Below are 19,812 nucleotides of genomic sequence, written 5' to 3'. Positions count from 1 at the left end.
ACCAGCCCATCAAGTTCAACCTATTTTGGATCTCCTGCGATCCTGCACTTAGATTTGAAATTGATCCAGAGTAAGCAACCGCCAATCTGTTTCAATTGTGAAACCCCCCCCCCCAGACCCAATGTTGCAGTCTTATTTTTACCCTATATCCACTTCTATCAATTCATTTCAATTATCGGTGGTATCCCTAGATACATTGTTCCGCTAAAAATTTGTCTAACCCTTTCTTAAACATATCTATTGAATCTGCCATCACAACCTTCCCTGGCAATGAATTCCATATCTTGACTGCCCTTACTGTAAAGAACCCTTCCTTTGCTGGTTGTGAAATTTCTTCTCTCCTCTCCATGTATTTCAAGGGTTTTTTTTTTGCATACACTGACACTTCTTGTTCTTCATATCTTTGTTTTCAGTGGGAAGAAATTAGTGGAGTCGATGAGCATTACACTCCGATAAGAACCTACCAAGTTTGCAATGTCATGGACCACAATCAAAACAACTGGCTTAGGACAAACTGGATTCCCCGCAACACAGCTCAAAAGATCTACGTTGAGCTAAAGTTCACATTACGAGACTGCAACAGCATCCCACTTGTGCTGGGAACATGCAAAGAAACATTTAACCTTTATTACTGGGAGTCGGACGAGGACCATGGGGTCAAGTTCAGAGAGCATCAGTTTACAAAGATCGACACTATTGCAGCTGATGAAAGCTTCACCCAAATGGACCTTGGAGATCGAATATTGAAATTAAACACTGAGGTTCGGGAAGTGGGGCCTATCAGTAAGAAAGGACTGTATTTGGCTTTTCAGGACGTCGGTGCCTGCGTTGCCTTAGTATCTGTGCGGGTATATTTCAAAAAGTGTCCTTTCACTGTGAAGAATTTAGCCATGTTTCCCGACACTGTACCTATGGACTCCCAATCTCTGGTGGAGGTGAGAGGTTCTTGTGTCAATCATTCCAAAGAAGAAGATCCACCGAAAATGTACTGCAGCACAGAAGGAGAATGGCTCGTGCCCATCGGGAAGTGTTTGTGCAACCCTGGATTTGAAGAGCGAGGTTTCACTTGTCAAGGTAATAATGAGCCACTTTATACCAATAAAACAACACTCGATACTTATTGATTTATTCTGTATAGAGAGCCATAAGTAGGAAATCAATTATAACATATATTATTTTCAAATGTCTTCCATTAGCTTTAATATTGCATTAAAGAACACAGAACTCTTGTATGGTTTTCAGTAATGAAAGTTAAAGTTCTACTGAGCCATTGTCAGATCTAAGAACACCCAATACTGTATATCCCACACAAATGTAATAATGTTGTGAGTAGCTGCAGTAGCGTTACATTATAATACAATTTTACCTTATAGGCAGATAGACATACAGTCTGAATTAAAAATATGTTATATCAGAAATATATGAGGACATGTCACTGTTAACTAATAATATCTCTCAATACTTTAAACCTTCATGTCATGTTTTTACTAATTTACCTTCTACTCCTTCTCATGTATCTCCTTTGGTGTTATATCTGTAGATATAGGTTCATTGTGTGATCTTTGAGCTATTGAGGTTTTTATTTTTATATTTTGGAGGGAAAGGGTTAATAAAATAGATTTTTTTATTTTTTTTTCACGTTATATTGTTGCAGAGATTCTATCAACTATATATTGACAGCTTCATTATAATGAATCTCATGATGATGTTTTCATGTTTCTTTGTCTTGCTGTTAATGGTGGACACTAACGAACGAATGGTCTACTTAAATAGCCGTGTCTCATAGCTGCTAAAATATGGCACCTCAACTTCTTGGCCTTCATGTCTTTCGACATAAATTAGTTGTTCCTTCAGGGCAAGGCATATCTTATCATATATATTTCCAACTTACAGTAGTAGAACATTTTAGCACATCATTGTAATATGATTCTAAGTTTTATGTAACCACTCGTATGGATGTAAGTACTTTCTAATACTCTAAACAAAGTTACAATAGTATACCAACTAAGAATTTGTTTATTTTATTGTGTGTTACAAAACTAAAGGAAGATTCATGTTACTTTGTTTACTTTTTGTCCAAAAGTGTAAAAATTCCCTAAAATATGCTAAAATGTATTTTTATTAAGTTTTATGAATGGAATATGGTGTCTCTCTATAAATAGTTATAAGCAATGATAGAACTACTACTGAATCCTGTTCCTACCTCTAATTTTCATATAACTCCAGTGGCAATGAAGATATGGGTGATAGGTTGACCTAGGGGTAAATGTATCAAGGTGAGAGTTTTCCAGTGGGTTTGAAAAGTGGAGATGTTGCCTATAGCAACCAATCAGATTTTAGCTGTCATTTTGTAGAATGTACTAAATAAATGAGAGCTAGAATCTGATTGGTTTTTCAAACCCACCGGAAAACTCTCAGCTTGATACATTTACCCCCTAGTGCAGGGGTAGGCAACCTGCGGCTCTCCAGGTGTTGTGAAACTACAAGTCCCAGCATGCTTTGCCAGTAGATAACCAGCAGATAGGTGGCAAAGCATGCTGGGATTTTTGGTTTCACAACACCTGGAGAGCCACAGGTTGCCTACCTCTGCCCTAGTGTATATGTTATTTGTTAACTAAGTTCAAGTTTCTTAAATATGATACTATCGCTTCCATTTATAAGTGGAACAACTGTACTAGTCTAAATTTATTTACATAGTAATGTTTCTACAAAGGTATTATTTCTTGCAAATAGTTTAACCAGCTCTGTAGTATAATATGTATTTCTTAGTTTGCTCTTTGTACAACCGTGAGTCATATATGGTGCTTAGCTGAGCCATAATCATAGTGCTTATTTTTCTGTTGTTTGTAATTATATTTGTCACTAGTGAGTTTTCTGAAAGGTCTCCTCAGTAGGTATTAAATATGGCCTTTGTGGAATCTCATGTATTTCTTGAACGATACGGTTTTCTAACACATTTGTTGCTGAAACAGGGGTTTTGGAATAGTGTCACATATTTATTCTTCTATCCTAGTATAGTCTCTATCCTTCTCTCATCCCTCTGCTGTGCCAATACATATTTATATGATGTTTTATGTTGTTGATATGTTTCATTGACAAGTATCACACGTTTTTATCCAAAATTGATTTTTGGAACACTAATATTTCTTCTTGTTGAACTTTTGTCACCCTTTGTTTTCACAGTGCCAAGGCACCTCTGTTTAGTGATACAAATTCAAAGTGAACAGTGCATCATATGTCAGAAGCACAACTTTTTATGTTGTGGTGGACTAACAGGGGATATTTAAAGTCAGTTAAAAAAAGATCTCCATATCTAATTGTATCCTTCGGCATCTTCTCACTGTATTTGATTACTGTTTTCTTATTTGACAAAGGGGGGAATTCAATTCCCCTCGAAGTACTGCCGCGTTATACCCATTACCATTATTACGGTAATATTATCCCGGCTTTCTGCTGACAGCTCAGGGAGCTGCAAGCAAAAAGCTGGCGTATAAACTACCGTAATAACGATATTTAAGCGCACTATTACTGTAAGCGCACTATTACTGTAAAACCGGTAATAGTGCACAGGCCGCGTTGCTTTTTACAGTAACGCGGCCAATTGAATTCCCCAGCGCGTTTTACAATACCAATTGTATAGTGCTATGGAGTATGCTGATACTTCATAATTTTTATTAATAATAATAATAATAGTAATAATAATATAATATGGAGCAATTCAGAGGATTGAAAAGGCGTCATCTTTAGAAGTTCTGTTTTATATCTGTGATATATTATAGGTGATTGGGATTCTCCCTGTGCCTCATTATTTTGCTAAAACAACTCTGATCATCTGTGCATCCAGTTTACAGTAAAGAGTGAACCAGAGGGATAATGTTAGCTGTAGAGTGTTTTGTGTATTTTGATAAACAGCGATGATTGGCGATCTGTCATATGTTTGTTCAAATACTCACACAATTTGTGGTTACAAACTCAGCAATTTCTATGGTCGACATCATTTTTGGTGTTTGTAGTTTTTCATCTGGATAAAGGGCCGGGGAGAGAGCGCAGTAGTGAATGGTGTAAGCTCAGATGAAGGTCTGGGGCCTGATTCATTAAGGATCTCAAATGAAGAGGATACTCATTTCAGTCTCCTGGACAAAACCATGTTACAATGGAAGGGGTGCAAATAAGTGTTCTGTTTTGCACACAAGTTAAATACTGCCTGTTTTTTCATGTAACATACAAGTACTTGATAGCTTATTTGTACACTGAAATTTAAAGTTGATATTTGTGTGTTACATGAAAAAACAGTCAGTATTTAACTTATGTGTAAAACAGAACACTTATTTGCACCCCTTCCATTGTAACATGGTTTTGTCCAGGAGACTGAAATGAGTATCCTCTTCATTTGAGATCCTTAATGAATCAGGCCCCTGGTTACTAGTAGAACAGTCATGGGTCCTATTTGGTTAATGTGTTCATTAGTGATGTTACTTACAGTCTACACAGATAATTGGGATAACTGTAATTGGGCTAGTACTCCATAAGGGGTAAAAGAAATGTGTGGTGATATGTAGAAAGTAGAAGAATGGACTAAAGCGTCAAATCTTACATTTTAATAATGTTCCAACTACTTTGTAAGTTCTCTTTAGGATCCTCCCTGCCCTTTGTTTTCATGTCTGAATTAATTTTGCCTACCCTGAATATTCCTGTTGTTGTACGCCGTTTCCCCCACTCTGTGGCGATGAAATCACTCTTTTGCAACTTACACATTAACTTTAATATTATTATTATTATTAATAATAATAATAATAATAATAATAATACTTATTTAAGTTCTTGCTCTTATCATAAAGAATCAAATCTTCTGAATGGTTTTCTGAAATAGGGGTGTCAATTAGTTATATTGTATATGGCTGTTAACTGTGGGCTTTATGACATTTTATGCATTTCTCTTATTTTCTGGTCTCCTCACATAAGCCCTATACATCTAGTTTGAAACTGAGTAATTGGCACACAGTAATGTTTTCCTCAATGACTTCCCGCCACTAACCCTCTCCTACCATGTTTTCATACTTTTATTGTACTACTATATAGCATAGTTACCAACATTATCAACTTGTGTCTCGGGAGGTTCGGGAGACAGGTGGGTGTGTGGGTCTCAAAGAATGGTGTCGTTAGCCCCGCCCCTAAAGCCATCATCACTTTTTTGGACCAATAAAAATAGGGACGGGGCCACAATGACACATACACTAAACCACTAGGCCCCGCCCCCTCCATTTAATTTGAAGAGCCGGCCGGGAATCAGGAAAAGTGCCTGATCTTCTGGGAGACCGACCCGGATTTCGGGAGTCTCCCGGACATTCCGGGAGAGTTGGCAAGTATGCTATATAGGGTTGGTTTTGCTATGTCTTGCTGTTAAGAGACACATGTATTTTTTTTATTTTGCTCAGATTGACTAGAGCTATTTGAATTTCATTGATTGGAGAGAGATCTTCATATCTTGTTGTATCCTCCAGCATCTCAGTGTGCTTAGTCTTTGTCTGACTCTACGACACAAACAATTCAGTAAACTGAGAAAGCACCATCTACAGAAGCTCATTATGAGTCTATACCCTATATGAGAGGTAGAAAACTGGATAAAAGAGTGATCCAGTGCAATCATAACAGCTTCTACTATGTTGTAAGTCAATACTCACTGTGCAGTTTAATAAACAGGGATGGCTGTCAGTTCTTCACGTTTGTTTAATTATATGCACTCATCCATATCTGAACTCAGCTGCATCTGCAAGTACAGTAGTGGGATACATTTGAAATATATGACTTTTATGGTACTAAAGTATAATACAAAATGTGTGGTTATTTATAGTGCTATCAAGTTTGTTACCAAGTTTTCATTTAGAACAGTCTCAGATGTTTGGATGAACTGTTTACTATTTCTATAGTTAGGTTTGGCTCTTAATACTTTGCCTTTCTATTATAATTGTCATCATTAATTTTCTGAAAATAGGTGTATTTTATACTGTAAATGGATCCTCACTATGTAACTTGATAAAGAGCAATGAATAATGCATATTATGGTTATAAACTCTCCCAGGGCTATAAAAAGTACATAAGATATCTATGTTGAAATAGGACAACACCCTACTGCAAGGACTATCAGAACTGTTATTTCCCAGAGGCCTTCAGTATGTCTGCAAGGGTTCATGACTGTTCTTTGTTCCACTGATGATGGTAACTTAAGTTTTCTGAATAATCTCAAATACTGGTTTCTGATAGCTGTTAAATATGGTTTTATGACATTTTATTTATTTTGATGGACATTCTGGTCTCATCACACAATACAGTGTTAGGTTAGGTACACACTGAAGAATTTTCCGACCGACGTGTTATCTCAAACGATTGTACCTACGACTGAGGGTCCGATCAGTCTGACGATTCATCCATACACACTGACACGATTTACCTTCAGATCTGTGTTCTTCATCTGGTCCTTTATCTGGTCCTCTAGTCTTCAGAGAATGACAGCTCAATATTCATTCATTCATTATTGTCCCAATGTCACACTGATTAAAACTGCCTTGTTATAGTTATCCACATATGCTAACGAATTTTCGTTAGCTTATGTGACTCTAAAACTAAACATTCTGTCTCAGAACAAACAAATTAATTATTCCTTCTACAGCACTCTCTACATTTATTCACCGGGACATTCATCGCTAGCATCGACTGAAAAGAGCCCGACTCTGTAAACTCTATGGTGATCGTGAGCATGAGGGCATACACACTACATGATTGGTCAGAAAATATTAAACAGTACGACCAACCAAATGAAACGATGATCGACACTTTGGGACGACCTTAGATCATCGTGTCACTATACACACACAATATTTGACCAAACGGTCGGATGTCGGCTGATTGGAGGTTTTTCGCACAATCATTGGGCCAGTGTGTACCTAGCCTTGTTCCATTTAGTGGTCGTATGCACTGCAGTTTTTTGTGTTGTTGATCACAGTACACTTAACATTAGTTGTAGAAAGATCTTCTTATATAACTATATCCTTAGCAGGGGAGGACTGGCAAGATTTAGCCTAGGGGGGTAAGACTCGACTCAGCAGCTTATTAAGAACAATTTAAAGGAACAAAATGCAGGTGGTCCAGTGACCCAGCCCAAGGTAGCCCACTATGGGACCGGCCAGGGGGAACAGATACCCCCTGCCCACGATCCTTAATTATCTCAATATGCTTGATCACTGTATGTATGTAATTCACTTGCTAGAGAAAGTACTAATTGTCTCTGTGTAGAGTGATATGTGAGCAACATTACTTACATGTAGTATATGTTAGAATAATGATTTCATTCTATTGATGTTTTGGTGCTACCTTTTGGTATTGCCTTGCACCACCATCATCAGTGTACATAAATAGATTGCAGTACACAATTCTATTTATATCCTAATATTTAATGTATAACACAGGCATGCATGTGTTGTGTGATGCTCCTCCTTGACTTTGATGATTGAGTCCTCAGAAGTTTTCAAAAAGATATCTTCAAATAGTATCATAACCCCCGTGGATATTTACTTATCTGCAATGACTGTAAGAAGCAGAGATGATGGCTAGACACATTCTATGAAATAAGACTTAATGTGTAGCCCAGACCAGGATGTAACCTGTGTATATCCTCTCCTCATGCTGGGCCTGGTTCATCAAGGAGCGCAACGTGAAGGCAATTTACATTTTTAAAAATTGGATGAAAATTGCAGACACATAGTCCTGTATTCAAGTACAAATGGAGCTCAAGAGATGTTTATATTTGCAAACCGCTATAAGCACGCTCTGGTTATATGGTACTTGCTATATGCAGAAAAACAGAACGCACTGCAGGGTACACACAATGTATATGTGCAATATAAAGTCCCATCAGAACGCATCTAAAAAAAAATATTAAATACATTAACACCTGTTAATACTATTTTTTTTTAACATGAAATACAGATATCAAGATGTTATTAATGCCTACTGTACATTAAATGCTTTTTTTACACGTCCATCATTTCTGTTAATTGGCACTTATACCAGCCCTGTAGCTGGTGCACATGATACAGCTAAAAATCACGAACCTCAGAGACGTTCAGAACTTGAATATAACAATTATACGTGCTTTCGAACTTGGCAAACCCTTACTGTACTTTGCCTATGTGGATATGCCCGTTCCCTCCTCCTATCTGCCCTTCATATCGTAGGCTGTCAAAAGTGTAATTTGCTTTCGAACTTGAATTGCATGCACTTACGGTCACTGGCAGACGGTCAGTTTCTGAGCATACACAGAATAATTTCACGCAAAATGCAGCAATCAAGCAGCGTTCCTTGGTGAATCAGGAGCACTGTCTCTATTTTGGAAGCAAATCAACCTGTCCTTGTGCAGAGTGCTCAGCTGTACTTCATAATTTCAACTGTCACTTGCGGAATCACCAGGTAGAAAGGTGAGAATAACAGACAAATACACAGCGATTGCAACTATTCCAGAAGACGTTCCTACCAGACACTGAACTGAAAACATTGAAGGCACTTGCAAATATTTGAAATAAACAATCACAATGTACTAAATAAAACTAGATCATATACCACCCAAAGCCAAACGCTGCTACATTGCTATAGATACATTTGGTGATCAGAATCTCCCCATTGTTTTTTAACAAAAGGGAAAGCAAAAATATGTCCCCTTGGTCCTATAACTACATCTTAGGACACCCCCTCCTGACACGAGCAATGCCCATACCTAGAGCATGTTAACTGAAGCCAACTGAATGGCGCATGGTATCACGGCAGAGAAAACGAAAGCTCTACAAGCCACCCATATCTTCTCAACAGAGCTCAATGGTAGAACTATGGATGGATTTACAAGATGGCAGAAAAGTGCATCAATACTCTATTAGGGCCCTGTTTATTAAGCTATAAACCACGTGGTAACGCCCTTTTCTGCATTTTAAAGTAACATTTCTATCTAACTAAAGCCTAACGAAGGGGTAGGCAACCTTCTTCTATCAGTGCGCCGGCAAAAATCTTTTCAAGCCCAGGTGTGCCAGTAGTGTGTGTGTGTGTGTATAATATATATATATATATATATTATTTCATCACGTTAAAATTATAATATTAATGGTAATGGGAACAAATAAATGTTCGTGTTAAGCCACACAATAATGCCCCCAGTTTATATTATGTCACACATAAGTGCCCCCAATTATTAGTATACCTGACATAAGGACATAATCATATTATGCCACATTAGCCAGTGTATGCGACTCACCTCTTGTAGACAGTGGTTACATTCCATCTTGTGCTGTATAAAATGACAGGTTGACTGAAAGGTGATTTATAACCCTGGGTTAGATGTGGCATTGCTACTTAACATTTATCAGTGATATGTGCCCGCCGTCTCATGGGCGCAGGGTGTTACGTTGCATGAACTGATAAGAAACGTTACGTGGCACCTTGCACTGGGGGTTATGCTGGCATGTTATTGCGGCTGTAGGACAGGATCATGGCCGCCAAGAGAAATTTTGGGCCCAATACACCAAATTTTTTGGGCCGGCCCCCGCACAGGTGAGCAGCAAGGGTCCTGTATGCCGCGGCGGCGCATCCAAAAAGGCGTGATCAACATGGGCATGGCTGGACTTCGTTAGACATGACATATTGGTGGAAATTCGATTGCCGGCGATGTGACACGCAGACATCGTGCAGCGCACATTTACGATACGGTAGAAATCTCCACTCATTTTCCCTCACACCCCATAGAGGTGCAAGGAAATATGGGAGGAGATTTCTGTCTAATCTCCGCCTCAAAGTGTCTCGCGGACGTCCCGGAGACACTTCGCAGCTAATTGAACTCCCCATTATGTATCAAAATTGTGTTACTCTCACCTACCTGTGATTGCAGCTATCACAACCTGGTACTGGATTCTAGCATGGATCCTGGAATGTTAGGAGCTGTTGGAAAATGTAAATATGGAAAAGCAAGCAATAAGTGAACACCGTACAGAACACAGATCACGCAGTATATAATACATTCATTATAATAAAATATTACATTTATCACACCCTCCCCAGCCACATCACGCCACCCCTCAACTACATTACGCATCACGCAATCCCCTGCCAAATCACCCATCACGCCACCCCCCAGACACACCACGTCATCCCTCAGGCACATCACGCCACCCCTCAGGCACATCACGCCACCCCTCAGCTACATCACGCCACCCCTCAGCTACACCACGCCACCCCTCAGCTACATCACGCCACCCCCTGTCACATCACCCACCACGTCACCCCCCAGACACATCACACCATCCCTCAGTTACAATACCCATAACGCCACCCCTCAGCTACATCACGCCACCCCACAGCTACATCACGCCACCCACTGCCACATCACCCATCACGCCACCCCCCAGACACACCCATACTTGCCAACTCTCCCGGAATGTCCGGGAGACTCCCGCATTTTGTGAGAGTCTCCCGGACTCCCGGGCGAGTGTGGCAATCTCCCGAATTCTGCCCACTTCACTAGGAAGTGCCCCACTTCCTAGTGAAGTGGGCAGAATTAGATCCCAAACGCCGCGATTCCCGGTGAATCGCGGCGTTTGGCCCCGCCCCCGCTGTCAAATGACGCAATTTGCGTCATGACGTCACAGGGGGCGGGGCCGAAATGACGCGATTTCGGCCACCCCGCCCCTTCACGCCCCCCTCCACTGGCTGGCTCCCGGAAGGGAGCTGAAGAAAGTAGGTAAGTATGCACACCACGCCATCCCCCAGGCACACCACGCCACCCCTCAGCTACATCTAAAGAGAAAAATAAATGATCTGTTTGACAGACAGCAAGATTGTGATATATGGTCTTATGATAACTATATAAAATACCTCCTTTCAATGAAAATTATTCAGAGCTACAATTTCTTTCAGCTAAGCTGTATACTATTGTCACTTCATCTGATTATTCAGAAGGAATGTAACCAGTTCTCACTTTTTTATAACATTTTACTTTGCTACCTATGTGAGAACAAAAGTATTCTTTATACCTAGTATATTTGCTCATTCCAATGATGTTAATGCACCGTGAAAAAAATAATAATACAGTTGTGTGTTTTGCATTCATCTGGTCCTCTACAAGAGCTCTGTGGGATATTATGCTTGATCAAGGAAGCTGAGCTGACATTGTACGCCTGCTTATGCATAGAAAAACATTGGAGCTTAATGCATGCAAGAACTTGTCTTGCATTTAATTTGGTGCTCTCAATTTTCTCTCCATACCATTTGGTTTGCACATTGCACAGAATTCAATTCGTTTTGGAATATACTTTTTTTTAGTTGTTGCTGCATTTGAAGAATTTATGCTAATCACCATGCTCAACAAATGTACCATTGTCTGGACATGTTTAGAACAGCCAACATTTTTAAATGGTGTTTATAGGCAAATGTCATTTTAAAGGCACTTTGAAAATGAATTGTTAAAAGAACATTACAAAACAAACATATTAAGTGCATGGCTAACTGAAAAGCTGGCAGTATTTCTAATGATGATTTTTGATGACATACTTAAAATGAAATATGTAATGTGTTCAGAAATACCACGGTAGTATTCCTGCTTATAGTTTTAGAATAGATATGTTGCTGAAGTATCTCATAATATTCTTGCTTCTACTATTTCATTTTGCGCTAGCTTGGATATAAGCTGTCCAAGGTCAGTATCACCTTGAAGCTTCCACAATATGGGTGATACATGTTCCGCTAATGAATAGATATCGCGGTTTTGAGATTTGGTGTTGGAAAAAAAGCTGGGATAGTTTTTTTAAAAAAATTACTGTGGGAAGATGATTTTCCAGCTTACAGAGACATGAACCTAAGACCAAAATAATATGGTATACCTGAAAATTGTGGGTATGTGTGCCCACCCAACTAGGGCTGGCTGCGCTGGAGGGCAGGGGGCTTCTGCCCCCCAGACTTTTCCCATAGTGGGCTACTTTGGGCTGGGTCACTGGGCCAACTGCTTTTTTTTCCCTTTAAAATAGGCTAATAAATCGTGTCTTTCCCCCGGGCTAAACCTTGACAACCCTCCACCGTCTTCCATGCATTATACCAGCATGTGCCCTACACATCCCTCCTGCAAATTAGTAATAATTTTAATAGTATTGTGGTGCAATGTCATCCACACCCTTTCTCCATCTCCCATTTGCCAACATCTACCTCAGGCTGTTGCCAATTACACGCGCTGTTAATGCTATTCACCACCACCGTGAACTCTTCGGCTGCCAAGGGGCATTGATTCTTCACTGTATGATAATGAAGTAACAGTGGTTTTAAATGAGGGAGGTTAGTGCGATGAGAGCAGAAAAAGGTAATTTGCAATTAAAAATTAATTGGTTAACAAATATATGCAATTTTTAAAATACTAAGTGTTGGGAGATATGGCATCGATGTACTGCAATATTCACATGGAGACTAGCCAATAAATATTTAGCACCTGTTGCATTCTACGATTCATTCATTCAGATTAAAATCAGTCCATGGATGACAGTGAGCTGGAATATAATTCTAAAACCCTTTCAGTACAAGTATATGGTGTAGAGACTCTGTGTCTGTGGGGCATATTCAATTGTCGGCGGAAACGCCGAAAATCTTGAGACACGCGCACTATTACCGTTATTCCGGTAGTAGTGCACGTAAAAAACGTTATTACGGTAGTTTTGTCGCTGGATTTCTCGCGAGCTGAAATCCAGCTTACTATTACCGTAATAACGGTAGTAGTTTTACGCGGCAGGATATTCTAACAATTGAATATGCCCCACTGTGTGTATATTAGGGAATTTAGACTGTAAGCTCCAATGGGACAGGGACTGATGTGAATGAGTTTTCTGTACAGCTCTGCGGAATTAGTGGCGCTATATAAATAAATGATGATGATGAGATGATTAGGAATCAATGTCTTGCGGAGGACAAGCTGCGGGGCTTCAAGTTCAGCTAGAGAGACACAGTTTGCCTAAGCCTGTCATATATAATTCCCTATCATAGTGCAATGTCTCTTAGCTCACTATCAAATCATATGATCAATGTATATAAATGTAGCCATCCCAGCATGCGGCTGCGTTAAATCTAAAAAATAAACATTAGTACCATGGCATTAATTTCTGACACGTCTGTTGGTTAGTGTCCTATATAAACATCTAATGGCATGCATATTAAAAACTCTTGAGGGATCCCGCTGACATTTCTTTAACCTTTTACATTTGAATGTTTTTACATCTTTCTAAGTCCTCCCCCAAAGGAGTTCTACTCCTCGGACACAGCCATAGTATTGTGAAAGGTGGCTTTCTGTACTGTTTGCAATTCTGTCATCTTCCCCTTCCCCTCCTTTCCACTTGCCTGAGTGTTTATAGTTATTGGAAAGTCTCTAGTTAGTTTCACTGGCAAAGTTTTTCAGGCTAATAAGGGCTAGTATTTCAATGGTGACAGCTGGTACTAGACTTTCATAAGGAGCAATTGTACAGGGAAGTGTAAGTTTTGATAACATTTGACGAAAATACTCTTAAATCAAGAGCCATCTTGAAAGATGGTTTGAGTACAAACAATTCACATATGTGCTCCTATTTCTGGTCCTGAAGGATGTTATCAAAACAAGCTGATGGCAGACAGCTAAATAATTAGGAAATAGATATCAAATGTATTGAGCGACAGTGAGTTTGCTGGAACATTTGTGAAATATCCTATCATTTTACATTGCAGCTTGGTAATCAATCTTCCTGTTACTCTCCTTTCCCTGTTCTCTCTTCTATCTTGTTTTTCTAGCACAATATATTACAACATGAGATTTTTCCGGAGAATAGGGTATTGTTAACCGGGCTCTGCAACAGTTTTGCTTTAGCAAACACAATAGGATACAAAACACACCAGAAGTATAATGAACTATCATCATAAATGTTGTACGTTTGCGAGCAAGGTCCTCTTATCGGATAGTAAATAAGTAAATAAGTAAATAAACCATGCAAAATATTTGAACTGTACCAGAATGTGCAATGTGCAAATTAAATATAAAGACAGTATTTAGTTTTTCTTTACATTACTTTTTGGATTTGAAATTTTACACTATGGTGTTACATTAATTGTTTTGTAGATATACATTAAATGATTGTGTTTGTAAAGATTTGCATGTGACTAAAAACAATAAAATACAAAATTAATGTTTTTATTTTATTTTCAATCATGTCCGTCATTGGCACTTATGAATATTGTTACCATCATTCAGAAAGGTTTATACAAGGCAAAGAAGTACATTTAGCGGCATCGGTTCCAATGTCCGTTGGCACCAAGGGATGTGTCCAGCATGGAAGGGGCATTACTGTACTCTGGATGGCTGTGGTTTGAGCAGATCCCGTCCATGGCATTATATCACATTTTTCGATCAGATATGTATCTATCTGCTAAGGTGTTACTGCATGTGTATGGAATCACTTACAGTATGCACACTATTGCCATTTGGAAGCTATAGTGCTCTGGTTCTGTAGCATAGTCCTGACTACTGTACAGTATGTCTGTGCAAAGCTGTTGCCTTTTTTTTTCTCCCTTTATAAAATGACAATTATTGTACTTTGGTATTAAACAGACACTTTGCATCTCATATAAAAACACACGGAAGATAAGAGAGCAGATTTCTGTACTATATTCAAGTGTCAATATTTCTCTGTGCAAACAGCTGGGAGTAGCCTGTAGTGTGGCAGGTACAACAGGGAGTAGCCTGTAGTGTGGCAGGTACAGCTGGGAGTAGCCTGCAGTGTGGCAGGTACAACAGGGAGTAGCCTGCAGTGTGGCAGGTACAACAGGGAGTAGCCTGCAGTGTGGCAGGTACAACAGGGAGTAGCCTGCAGTGTGGCAGGTACAGCTGGGAGTAGCCTGCAGTGTGGCAGGTACAGCTGGGAGTAGCCTGCAGTGTGGCAGGTACAGCTGGGAGTAGCCTGCAGTGTGGCAGGTACAGCTGGGAGTAGCCTGTAGTGTGGCAGGTACAGCTGGGAGTAGCCTGCAGTGTGGCAGGTACAACAGGGAGTAGCCTGCAGTGTGGCAGGTACAACAGGGAGTAGCCTGCAGTGTGGCAGGTACAACAGGGAGTAGCCTGCAGTGTGGCAGGTACAGCTGGGAGTAGCCTGCAGTGTGGCAGGTACAGCTGGGAGTAGCCTGCAGTGTGGCAGGTACAGCTGGGAGTAGCCTGCAGTGTGGCAGGTACAGCTGGGAGTAGCCTGCAGTGTGGCAGGTACAGCTGGGAGTAGCCTGCAGTGTGGCAGGTACAGCTGGGAGTAGCCTGCAGTGTGGCAGGTACAACAGGGAGTAGCCTGCAGTGTGGCAGGTACAACAGGGAGTAGCCTGCAGTGTGGCATGTACAGCTGGGAGTAGGCTGCAGTGTGGCATGTACAGCTGGGAGTAGGCTGCAGTGTGGCAGGTACAACAGGGAGTAGCCTGCAGTGTGGCAGGTACAGCTGGGAGTAGCCTGCAGTGTGGCATGTACAGCTGGGAGTAGGCTGCAGTGTGGCAGGTACAACAGGGAGTAGCCTGCAGTGTGGCAGGTACAACAGGGAGTAGCCTGCAGTGTGGCAGGTACAGCTGGGAGTAGCCTGCAGTGTGGCAGGTACAGCTGGGAGTAGGCTGCAGTGTGGCAGGTACAGCTGGGAGTAGCCTGCAGTGTGGCAGGTACAACAGGGAGTAGCCTGCAGTGTGGAAGGTACAGCTGGGAGTAGGCTGCAGTGTGGCAGGTACAACAGGGAGTAGCCTGCAGTGTGGCAGGTACAACAGGGAGTAGCCTGCAGTGTGGCAGGTACAACAGGGAGTAGCCTGCAGTGTGGCAGGTACAACAGGGAGTAGCCTGCAGTGTGGCAGGTACAGCTGGGAGTAGGCTGCAGTGTGGCAGGTACAACAGGGAGTAGCCTGCAGTGTGGCAGGTACAACAGGGAGTAGCCTGCAGTGTGGCAGGTACAACAGGGAGTAGGCTGTAGTACCACAGGTACAGCTGGGAGTAGCCTGCAGTGTGGCAGGTACAACAGGGAGTAGCCTGCAGTGTGGCAGGTACAGCTGGGAGTAGGCTGCAGTGTGGCAGGTACAACAGGGAGTAGCCTGCAGTGTGGCAGGTACAACAGGGAGTAGGCTGTAGTACCACAGGTACAGCTGGGAGTAGCCTGCAGTGTGGCAGGTACAACAGGGAGTAGCCTGCAGTGTGGCAGGTACAGCTGGGAGTAGGCTGCAGTGTGGCAGGTACAACAGGGAGTAGCCTGCAGTGTGGCAGGTACAACAGGGAGTAGCCTGCAGTGTGGCAGGTACAACAGGGAGTAGCCTGCAGTGTGGCAGGTACAACAGGGAGTAGGCTGTAGTACCACAGGTACAGCTGGGAGTATGCAATCTCTAGCCAATCTATAACCAGTTGGCCAGTCACTCTTCTTTGATTTATTTTAAATATGATTTTGACCAATATTGCAAGTTTATGCAGCAGCAATAACAGCGCAAGTGCAAAACTAGGTCCACCAATTGATTGATCCAGAATGGCTGTTGTTTAGTGTCTATTTATTTATATGCTGATTGGACAAGAGGTAGCTAGAACATCACTCATGTAATATGGATAGACTGTTCAGTACTGATATGCAGACTTGTAAACTTGATCTTGAATATCTAGAATATTCATGCTGCTTGTAATCATTTCCCAGTTAGTGATGTCCCCACACTTGATGGTGCTTATGGTGCACTTCCTGGAGTTCAGCAGGATTCCATTGTGTCCAGTTCAGTCCAATATATGAATAGCTCTAAACAAGCATTGAAAAAGGACAATGTGAAGGAAAACATCATTAGGGGAAAGAGATATTGGAAGCAGGGGCACATCAACCATAGGTGAAAGGGGTACAGTTGTTGTGTAGCCGACCTCTGGGAGGGGCACAAATTCCCTGTCAAAGTTCTATGTGTTTGTGAGTTTTTCACCAATGGGCGGTACATGTCGGCCCCTACAAAATGTTTCTATAGAGCCCACAAATGTCTAGTTATGCCCCTGACTGGAGGGTTAGATGGGAGAGAGTGATAGATATTCAGAGAGGGAGCAGAGAAAACCACCGCTCTAGATTAGTCAGATACCACACAATCACACCATCCTAAAATAAGAAGTATTAATGAAAAAAAGTTAATATATTTTTAAAACACAAATTATCACCTTTTTACTGTCGAGCTTCAAATGTAAATACATTAAAACTGGCACTTTCCTACATGTATCAAGTTCCTGTGGAATCTCAGTTATGTGACGACTACGGGGCTAATATTATAAGCGACAAAGTAACATCTTGAGTAGGTGTGGAGTGTTAGCTTTATTACCTACAATGCAACGTATGTATCTATGGTTATTTATTCCTGCTCTTCTTTTTTATAGATAATACATTAGTTGTTATAGCTTTTCATGTTTAAAATTATTTTAGGGGCAGCATTTAAATGATGTCATGTTATAGTCTATAGGGTTTTTCACTGTACGCAAAGTCATGTCCATAGTCCGACACTTACTACTAATGCAAAATCCTGGTCTAGGCTGGCAATATGTATAGACATTCCTAGCATGTCTGAATCAGGATTCTCACCTTTACTCAAATGAACTAATGCAAGTGCCACAATCAGGGCCGGTGCTAGGGTTCTCGGCGCCCTAGGCAAAATTTCAAGATACCGCCCCCCCCCCCCCCCCTCCCCTTCCTCGCAAACACACCAAATACCTTCCTCACAGACCCTTACCTACTCGACTGTGTGCATTTGTGTTTAAAAAAAAATAAAAATTAGCCTTACCTTCTCCAGCGGTCCAGATGCCATGATGTTTGATGCAGAACACTGTCCAGACTCCACTGCAGACACAGGATTTCTAGAGGGGAGGTATCCAGGTGTTAGATTTCAGGACACCTGCATCACACCACTGCACCCCCCTCTGAACCACACCACTGGACCCCCTCTGCGTCACTTGCAAACTATGGTGTAGAAATTGTACCCCATAGATTGCAAGTCAAATATAGAGCATGAGGTGCCAATAAAATAATTATTTTATCCACCATAGTGTTTAAATCAAATATATAGCATGAAGTGCCAAATAATAGTCATTTTTCCACCGCATAGTTTGCAAATCAAATATAGAGTATGACGTGGCAATTTTTATACCATTGAAAAATTACTATTTGCCACCTCATGCTCTATATTTATTTGTCAAGCTATGTGGGAGAAAAATGATTATTTTGCACTTTATGCTCTATCTTACATTTAAAAACTATGGTGGATAAAATAATTATTTTATTGGCACGTCATACTCTATTTTTGACTTGCAGCAAGTCAAATATAGATCATGAGGTGCAATAAAATAATTATTTTATCCACCATAGTTTTTAAATCTAAGATGGAGCATAAAGTGCAAAATAATAATGAAATCCCACACCCAACATTTTTTTTCCCCTCCACACTTTATAATTTTACCTTTGGGTATCCCTTTTTTTTAAAGAAAAAAAAAAAATTAATACTACAAAAAAAAATTAAATTAAATATACTCACCGTTTTTGAGACTGGTCAGCAGATGCAGGGAGGCTCTCCTTTAATGGCTCAGCAGAGCAGTGATTGCTGGGAGGGGAGGGGAGGAGAGGGGGGCGTTGGGTAGGAACTTTATTCACACTGTCTGTCACAGACAGTGTGAACCTGAACGCCGCCGGACAGACTGTCACATGATCACTGACTAACGTCAGTGATCATGTGTGAGATGCGCAGGGCAGCCGGCGCATCACACTGAAGAAGACGGCGGACAGTTAAAAAACAGCGGCGGCACCCTGCCGCCGCTGCAATTCTCTCACAAGCCGCTGACTAGATTTTAAAATCTAGTCAGCGGCGCCCTGCAGGTCCCGGCGCCCTAGGCAACTGCCTAAGGTTGCCTAATGGGAGCGCCGGGCCTGGCCACAATCATAACTGCCCAATCACACATACTTGCCAACTTTGGCAACAAGATCTCCGGGAGGGGGCTCCGTTATGGTGGCGTGACCACGCAAACCGTGCTGTTAGACCTTGCACCTTGCCAAACTTTACCAATTTCGGTCTATCACGCCAGGATGACGTGGTTAGCCCCGCCCCTACCCACAACCTCCCGCATCCTACCCGAAGAGGGTAGGATGCGGGAGGTTGCCCTGCTCTCCCGGGAGTCCGATAAAACTTCTGAAAATTCAGGAGTCTCCTGGACACTCCAGAAAAGTAGGCAACTATGCAATTACATCTAATTTGCAATGTGGGATATTTTTGAACACTGAATTACAGGAAAATGCATTGTCACCCGTAACAACTAATTTATACATTAATTTTCTAAACTGTACAAAAAAATGACAGAATCCAGTTGTTATGGGTAACAGAACCTTCTTCCTGTGCTCCAGTTTTAATAAATGTCTGCAGCTTTCAACATTTTGCAAGGTATGTATGACTTGTGTATAGCTTTTCATGCTATACTAGAAAAAAAAAATTCACATATCCGGAGCTTATAAATCAATTGAATGAAGTTATGCTGTGATACAACTTAAAATAAGCGTAGTTACACCTGCCGCGGAGATGGCTAGTAAACAGCTATATACAGTTATCTACAGTTCACATGCAACTGTATTAAGTAGGACTCAAGGAGCAAACACCCTATTCTCACAGGGCACACATGCACACGTCTGCAATAAGTATTAATCTACAGTATTTCTGATACATGATGTCAAGAAGGTACAATTAGACAAGGGTATCTATTCCTCTTTTTATTGTCTTTCA

General features: G+C 41.1%; 1 protein-coding gene across 2 annotated transcripts in view; it reads left to right on the top strand.

Moving 5' to 3' along the window:
* Nucleotides 1-19,812, top strand: part of EPHA3 (EPH receptor A3) — a 293,753-nt gene that overhangs the window by 97,254 nt on the left and 176,687 nt on the right. For both annotated transcript variants that reach the window (XM_075197046.1, XM_075197045.1), the window contains exon 3: nucleotides 414-1,074. In XM_075197046.1, the coding sequence (XP_075053147.1) occupies nucleotides 414-1,074 (661 nt within the window). The remainder of the gene's footprint in view (nucleotides 1-413; nucleotides 1,075-19,812) is intronic.

The sequence above is a fragment of the Mixophyes fleayi genome, chromosome 2 (genome assembly GCF_038048845.1).
Source record: "Mixophyes fleayi isolate aMixFle1 chromosome 2, aMixFle1.hap1, whole genome shotgun sequence".
In the NCBI taxonomy this organism is placed as follows: Eukaryota; Metazoa; Chordata; class Amphibia; order Anura; family Limnodynastidae; genus Mixophyes; species Mixophyes fleayi.
The sequence above is the reverse complement of the archived record's forward strand: the minus strand, read 5'-3'. Positions and strand labels throughout refer to the sequence as shown.